Below are 8,654 nucleotides of genomic sequence, written 5' to 3' on the forward strand. Positions count from 1 at the left end.
GACATTCGGTCCGTAAACTTAAATTTTGGTCAAATAAACATAATAGACGCGTCGGTAATTAAATTACAGACGCGTAGGAAAAAGAATCGCCTAAAACGGACCTTCAGATCAAAAGTTATGAGCAATTGAAGTTTGAAATGCGAAAATCGGAGCTGGGCAGGAAATGCAGGTCTCAACACTGCACCTGCTGGAAAACAGGGTCCCCCGCGGCACGCGACATGAACCATTCAACCTGGCGTGACACGCGAGAGCCCTCGCGGCACACGAACGAATGAAAGGAGTCTGTCGCGTGGCGCGACATACTAAATTCTGATTTTTATTTTATTTTCGATTGTTTGATTCTAGAACTTGTTTATATGTATTTTAACATTGTCAAAACTAACATTTTAAGTGGTTTTGACACTAGGTGATGTTGGACTCAACCCGGATGGCGATCAAGCATGTTTTCAAGAACCGAACACAACCTTTTCAAGCTTCCGCGTTACTTTAACCTTGTTATAGACAATGTTCATCTTGTAGACACTTAAATATTTGTTTTTGGGATGTTCAAACTAGTTAGTAGTTAACTAGAATGCTAACATTATGCATACTTCCATTTGGTCTAAATTACTAAATGAAGTATTTTGGTTTTAAAAATGTCTATTTTATAATAAATTCTTATATAAATGAGACGGGTGTTACAAGTTGGTAATCAGAGATCAAGGTTGTCAACAAAGTGTGTTCGGTTCAAGCTTGATCAATCATCCGGTAAGAATTAGTTATTTTAGTAGATTTCACTAAAACATTAGAAAATGAATACGATTGGATGTGCATGGGAAGAGTGCGTAATACACTCAAACCCGGAAAGTGCACCAAACATGAATGGTCTAAGCAAGTTGTGAACTTGGCTAAATCAAAACGAAAGATGCAAATGATATAGAATGAAATGTTTAACAATTAATATAAACATTCAGATTCAAGATGAATGAAGAGGGCAATAACGATACGGTGCCAAAAGTCACCGAACATATGAAAGAAATGTCCGGTGTAACCGGGGGCGAATTAGCATCTCTATTAACTGAAGAGATGGAAGCTAAAATTTCCGAAGAAGTCGGAAAGGCAGTAAAAGCAAGTCTACCGCAATTTTTCGAGAGACTACAAACCACAATCTTGCTAGTGGTGGAGGACATGATGACTGAGATAAAAGACAGTCTCTCACAAGGAAAAGATGATGGGAGAGTGTTGGATGTGAACCAAAGTCCCGTAAAGAAATCAAAGCTTAATAACGTTTCTAAGAAAGGAATTACAAGAAAGGGGACACCTCAGTGTAAAATATGTGGAAAAACTCACTGGGGCAAATGCTACTTTAGAAACAAACCATGTCCTATTTGTAGTAAAGTGGGACATGTGGTTGCAAATTGCCCGGGGAAGGTGTCAGTGTGTTATAAATGTTATAACCCAGGACATAAAAGGTCTGAATGCCCAGAATTAGTTGGAACCAAAGACACAGCTAACGCAAAGTTTGATACCCGAAAGAGAAGGCAAGGTCTTCCCACATGACAGCCGCAGAGGCTAAAGCTGAACCTGATGTCGTTTCAGGTATGTTTCTTGTAAATTTAATTTAACACAAATTTTATTCGGTGCGAGTGCGAATAATAGTTGCATAAGGGCGTATATGAGTAGTGAAATGAGCGAATTATGTAAAGAAATACCTATATATATGTATATATAAGAAAATAAATAATGATGAGCATGTGAAGCCGAGGAAAAAAGTGATCTCGATGAATATTGCAATGGGAAGGAGTACGCGTACACTCGAACCCGGGAATTTAATGAAGTAAATAAATGTTGTATTGGGAAGGAGTGTAATTACACCCGAACCCGGAAATCACAATAGTAATAAATGGCGAAGACAAGGTTATAACCTTGGCTAAACTAAATAAAACATGTAGAAGCATCGTTTATATCAATAAACGATATAGATAAATTTCACACAACGATATGGAATAATAAAATCAAATGAATAATTTTGTTATTTTTACAATGGATTAAGGTCAAAAATGAGAAATTAAGAATCGGACCGAAAATATTCTCGACAAGGAAGCTAAAAGGATGATACATATTATTCACTACTGTGAATAATGAAGTATCAATAAATGTAAATTTAGAAACTTGGGTATGGGTAACCATCCAAGTAACCCATTATTAATCAAATCCTTATGTGGAAGGACGGTGATCACAGTGATGGGCGTAATTGTATAAAAGATTAGTAGAATAAACGTTTTGAAAGTGTTAGAATAAGAATGGGTAAACCCCAAAGGCCGTATAACAATAGCAGTGGTTTTACCAAATAAGGCTTAAGAAGTGAGCCTTCGGGACATTAATAAAAGAAACAGACCTAAGGGTCGCTAACAAAAGAAAGGTGGTGTTCGGATCAAATAAGTAAAATGCTTGATAATAAAGGTAAACGCGAGCCGGGTAACGAGAGCGTATTACCTTAAGGCAACGAGCCCAAAGGAAGGGATAAGAATCAAAGTAAATGAAAACATAAACCAACAAACGAGAATGTTAAGGCATAAGGGTAAAGTTTGACTATCATAAGTGATGAAGTTCACACGAACAAGTCAAACAAGATGAATGAAACAATAAAGGACTTGGTGGAATAAAGGCGAAGGATTACGCTAATACTACAGAATAAATCAAAATGAAGTCTTAACGCATGCCAGAATGGTTGCTCTGATAATGACTTCGGTAAAATACTCGATAGATGGGTAGGATTTCAGATATATGCGTAAACCAAGAGACGGTGATGCAGATTAAAAGTCAAAAGACTCGGATTAAGAGTTAGGACTAAAAGACGATAAATTTAGCAAAACATAAATTTCGATAGTTATGTTCAACTATTTCAATGTTGGACGGGCCGAATAAAGTATAATGCTTGATATTCCAAGTAAGCGCAAACCAAATAATGGAAGTGCGAAATATTACTGAATCTATGTGATAGGCCGTAAAAGAGTATGGAAAGGAAAATGAATGAAACCGAAGTGTTAAAAACATTAGGATAAAGAACCCTGGTAATGGGTTGAAAGGAAATATGGGCGTAAACCAAATAACGGTATGAGTGAGATAAACCGATGCAAAAATGACGTAAGAAGTCATAGAGTCGGAAAGATAATCCGAAAGAAAATGAGTGTAGCCTTAGACTACGGTCAAGGTCAAATTAATTTTGAAAGCGAATATTTATTTATCCTAAGCATAAAAAAGGGATGCTTTGACGCCATATGTATACATATGCAATTAAATAAAGATATGAATAGAAGATGATCCATGGGATCACCATAACCTTCAGGTTATAAACAATGTTAAGGTCTATGGGACCAAAATGACCACCGGGTCACAAATGCAAAGGAACAAACTATAGGGTCTCACCCTAAAAAGGTGAAGACCTAATAAAATAGCCTACGAGGCTAAGTAAAGGGACTCACAGGTCGATAATATAAAGCGTGGGAACCAGTTAGGATTTCCCACGTAAAATGATAACGGAGAAGAATAATTTTGGTCGTCAATTTCTTGATATGATTAATTGACATGTGTTAAAAAGAAAAACATTAAACTAAAATTCAGTTTTAGTAAGAAACGACGTTCTAACAAATATAAATATTATGAGAGAAATTAGAAAATAGTTAATGCTAGAAGATATAGGTCTTAATGCCGATAGGTGTAAGACGATGCATTTGAAAGAAGATTCATAATAATGAAAAGCTGACGTAAACCTAAACATGACGTGATGTGATCACGGACACAAAAGTGATACAGAATACAGCCACGTTGTAATATAAGTTACTAGATATGAAATTATAAACACGCAAATGGCCGATGACGACAATATAGTATACCCGAATAACGAGGTATGAGGTAAAATGGTGACCAATCAGTTTAGGCGATAAAACAAGTTATAGTTAAAATAATGTTGTGACCTATGTAGAGCGTTTGTCAATGTAAAACTAGCGTGAAGTAAGTATGCTGACGAACTCAGTGACTGGATGGCCAAAAGACAACCCAGTCAAATAGGCGACAAAGATAGGAAATAAATGATAAAAGGTTACGGTCCAATAGGAATATGCCTAAGAGACGCACAAGTCAATATTAATAAAAACCTTATGCCAGAAAAGAAAGAATGCCTTGAAAAACGAAACTGAGATGGTTAGGTCTAAACCAAAGGACTGCTTAAAGAAGGTTTTGGGGACGAAACCCTTTTAAGGGGGGTGGACTTGTAACACCCCGAAAATATAAAACTTTATATTGAAAAAACAAAAATAAACTAACTAGTAATAAATAACCTAGTTAGTCATAAGTCTAGTTATAACAAGAAACTTGGTTGAAAACATGGAAAATCTAACTTAACAGTAGATGGGGGACCAAAGTTGTCAAGTTTGAAACTTAAATTATTAAAACAAAATAAAAATACCAAACACACACTTTGAGTGTGTGTCTTGTTCATACAAAACACAGGGGGCGACCAAGAAACCCCCATCAAACCCCAGTTCATGTAAATTGCTCAAATTGAAGACCCAATTCAGTTCCAAATCAAAATCCGAGCATAAAATAATGATCTCCTCTGAAAAGGGGTTATAAGGTATGTAAATTTCATAGAAAATTTCCATCTAAAGTTCTGAATGAACACATGGAAATTCGAAATTTATGTTGCATGAATGTTGCTTGGATGAATTTGGAATGATGTTGAGTTTAGGAATAAACCCTAGTCAATTACATATTGAAATTTTGCTTATTACTTGTGAGATTCATAATCACCATTAAAGGTGTTAAGTGGGTTTTGTGGAAACATGTTAAACCCTAGGATTATGATTGTTATTCTAGTGTAAATTAACTCAGATTTGTTGATGTTAAAATTGATGTGAATTTGTCTAATTGATGTTAATCTTGGCTAAATGACAAGTTATGAACTTGATTATGAATTGTGTGAAATTATACCCTTAAGGTGTTTGTAAAAAATGCCTAAAAGAAGGCTTAAAAACTGAAATTGGAACTAAAACGCATATTTGTAAATTATGGCGAACTAATGCGTTATATGTTAAAAAAAAGAGTTCTAAACGGTTTGCGGTTGAACTCTATAGGAAAGGAAACCGGAACGTCAAGTGGACAAGCCGGTGGTGACGCGCGTTTGAAGGGTGTGCTTTGAAGGTACGTAACCTTGGTTTCGTTACATTATACTTTGATTTTTATTGTAGTTAATATCTTGAAATTAGCAAAATGAAAGATTGTAGTTTATTGTAGAAGTGATGAAGTTCACTAGTTAATCAAAACGGGTCAAAAGATTTGTTAAAGTATGTTTGGTTTGTCACTAAGATGGTGGATTCCATTAGACAACCAAACGGGTCAAACAAGGATTTAAAAAGGTAGTTTAGAAGTGACTTGAATGTCCCTTGACGATTGTGAATTATGAAAGCGTAAACCATGGAATGGAAGTGATACGCTAAGATGGACAAGCCCGGGAATGGGTAATTATGGTTAGAAATCAATGACGATGAATTATGCAAGTATGTAACCGTGATCCCGTTACATTATGTTATTTGAATAACCATAGATACTTGAAATTGTGTTTATTAGAAATGGTAGCGTTAGTAAAAGTGACGTAGATCACTATTAGTTAGTCGAGTCGAAAACTTGAATAGCAAATGTTTGGTAGTCCTTAGAAATGGAGGATTCCATAAATGAGCCAAATGGGTCGAATAATAATTTAGTAAGTAGTAAAATATGTTTTGGATAGTATTTGGCGATGATAGATCACAAGAGCGTGAAGCCATAGAATTGGTAATGAAATGCCGGTGATCGTAAGCCTCAAATGTTGGGTAAATGTGCCTTGAGGTCACAATAATATTGGTAGTAAAATTTGTAGGATCGTTATTGACGATCGAATGAGTCAATCAGAGCATGAACACCACTGTTTATGCAGCGAAAATACACAAACAGCTTGAATCAAAGTAGAATGGAGTAGAAACAGAATGCTGATTACTTTAAACACGTTTTCTCATTAATACTTCTCAGAAAAATTCGACAGCAGTTCGGCTACACAGTCGACATTCAGTTACAAAATGAGAAAACAAAACACCTATATATAGGGGAGCTGATTTCGCTCCAAATGACATTGTGTCATTTCGGGCGGAATCAGCAAGATCTGATTTCGCTCCAAATGACACAATGTCATTTCGAGCGGAATCAGCTCTTAACAACATAACATTTACAAAACAGCCCCTATACTTTACATAATTCACATATCTGACCCCTAGACCCTATACAAGCTTGACCAAGACTAAGACGCATGCTTTAGACATTCGTGCATCAACACACTCCCCCTTGGATATAGCCGCAGTCTTCAGTCTTGTCTTTGGGTCTTCAGAGTGACTTGAACGTTTCTTCCCTTGACTTAGGCTTCCTCCTAAGCAAATTCCTCACTCTGTCGTTCTCTTTCTTCCTTTTCTTTTCTTCTTCAGCTTGAATATTCATCCATTTTCCTCTGTTTTCTACAAGCTTTCTACGTTCACGTTCAGCTTTCCTTTTGACTTTCTCTTCAAGCGACCACCAAGTTGACTTCCATTTACTTTCAGAATTTATGCCTTTCTGAAAGCAAAGAGTAGCAACTCTTTGAAACTGCAACGCTTGCTCTTTATCTTCAGCCTGATAGTGAATCTTATTAATGAATAGACATTCAATATCCTTGGCCGAGCAGTTCACTAACCACATCGGGTCATAGATATAAATCTCTCGTAATTCATTCCCAGCTCTATACGTGATCACTGCTTCAGTCGTGATACAACTATAAACCCAGCCCATGAAGCCTTTGTGAAACTCCTGCTCCATTGGTGGCACTGGTATAGTCTTCATCGTTCTCGGCTTTTTCACATTCAGAATGGTTTCTTCAACCCCTGACACTGGATCTACCCTTGTAACTCTCTTCGCGAAATGCGGCTTCCAGTGTTTGAAATCTTTCAAAGCCTCAAACTTTATCAATCCCCACATTGCAGCATCATTCTTCCTGACGGATACCCCAAGGTTCTAACTTTTGATAACTCATCCACATCCCACCATGGAAGGGACATAATATCATGTAACTTTTCAAAATATTGAACACCACATTCTCTCCTGATCGCATACGCATTAACTTGAGGCAGAAAACCCCAGATAATAATATCTCCCAAAGAAATACTTCTGTCTCGCTGATAATACTTCAACGGACGTTTGAATTTACGTTCATTGCTTTCCTTGAACCATTTCTTACGTTCTTCCTTCAGTGGATCTTTTGTGGTGCCATCAAAATTTTTGTCTTTAAGAATTTCAGCAACTTTTCTTCTAAGTTCATCCCGATTTTCTTCAGTGAAGAACTCCATCAATGTAGGTAACTGAGAAGTATCTTCTTTTTCACTCTCGTCATCAGTACAATCTTCGACCTCAACTCTGTCATACACATCAACATCTTCAACATAATTGTATTCATAATCACGCTGATGGTTGATATCGAAAGCATTCAGCTCCTCCTCAAAATCGAACTTAAAATCATCTTCTTTCACATTGAACATTTTCAGTACCTCATCCAATGTGTAAGTATGCCTTATCTCACCTTCTTCAACATGAGGTTCAATTCGAAGAATCAGCTTTTCTACTTGATCAACATTCTGATCATTACCATGCTCCCCCTTTCCTTCAGCTCCCCCTGTCTCTTCATTCACAGAATCATTCATCAAGTCATCAACAGTTCTTTCATTGGAAGCTTCAGTTACTTTAATTCCCATACCACCTTGAGCATCATCATCGTCATTATCAGATCCATGACTGCTAGCAGAAAAGACTTTCTCATCATCGTCATCTTCCTCGTCATCACCCTCTTCGTCATCATCCTCATCATCATCTTCATCATCACCTTCTTCCTCACCATCCTCTTCTTCATTATCTTCATCATCATCACCAGCAAGATCCTCTAAAGATACATTCTCTTCAAAGACTCAAGAAATAGAGGATAACGATACAGGATTCTCAATAACAAGAGATGGAACAATTGATCTTTCAACTACTTCCACACTGCTTTCAGTACCCTTGCCCTTATCTTTCATCTGTTCGTCAATCTCAGCTTGGCGTTTAGCCCTAAGCTCTTCAACTTAAATCTCTTCGAATCTTTGTTCAATCGACGTTCCGAGCATGTTCTCCACTACTTTATTCAACATGTAGAACTCGTGCTCTTTCAATGCCTTTTCAGCCTCAAGCTCTTTGTTTTTCATCTCGAAATATTTATTCTGTTCATCTCTACGAGCCTTTTCTTCTTCAAGTTCAGCCACTCGCACTTTCAGGAAATCAATCTCAGTCTGATCTGTATCAATCTTCTTTAACAAAGACTTGTTTTCAGATTCTAGCTTCTTTACATGCATTTCTAGAATCTTTTCCCGATCAGCTATTTTCTTGCTCTCAGCTGCTAACACTTTGTTTTCATTCAACACGTCATCCATCTTCTTTTCTAGCTTCTTAACTTGTTCATCGTTTGTAAACCCAAAATCTCCAATATCTTCAAGATTATCCGGAGGAATATGAAGACCTTTGTGCCCAGAAGAACCAGGAGTTAGTTGAATTTGAGTGAGTGGTGGTGTTTTGAATATTTCTTGAGATGT

At 36.8% G+C, this 8,654-nt stretch overlaps 1 protein-coding gene across 1 annotated transcript; it reads right to left on the bottom strand.

The window, feature by feature from the left end:
* Nucleotides 1–7,004: 7,004 nt before the first annotated feature.
* Nucleotides 7,005–8,105, bottom strand: LOC110932584 (trigger factor-like). Its single transcript, XM_022175911.1, has 2 exons — nt 8,087–8,105; nt 7,005–7,987 (listed from the first exon to the last, which is right to left on the bottom strand). The coding sequence occupies exons 1-2, from the start codon at nt 8,103–8,105 to the stop codon at nt 7,005–7,007; spliced, it is 1,002 nt and encodes a 333-aa protein (XP_022031603.1).
* Between the last annotated feature and the right edge of the window lie 549 nt (nt 8,106–8,654).

The sequence above is a fragment of the Helianthus annuus genome, chromosome 8 (assembly GCF_002127325.2).
Source record: "Helianthus annuus cultivar XRQ/B chromosome 8, HanXRQr2.0-SUNRISE, whole genome shotgun sequence".
Classification (NCBI taxonomy): domain Eukaryota; kingdom Viridiplantae; phylum Streptophyta; class Magnoliopsida; order Asterales; family Asteraceae; genus Helianthus; species Helianthus annuus.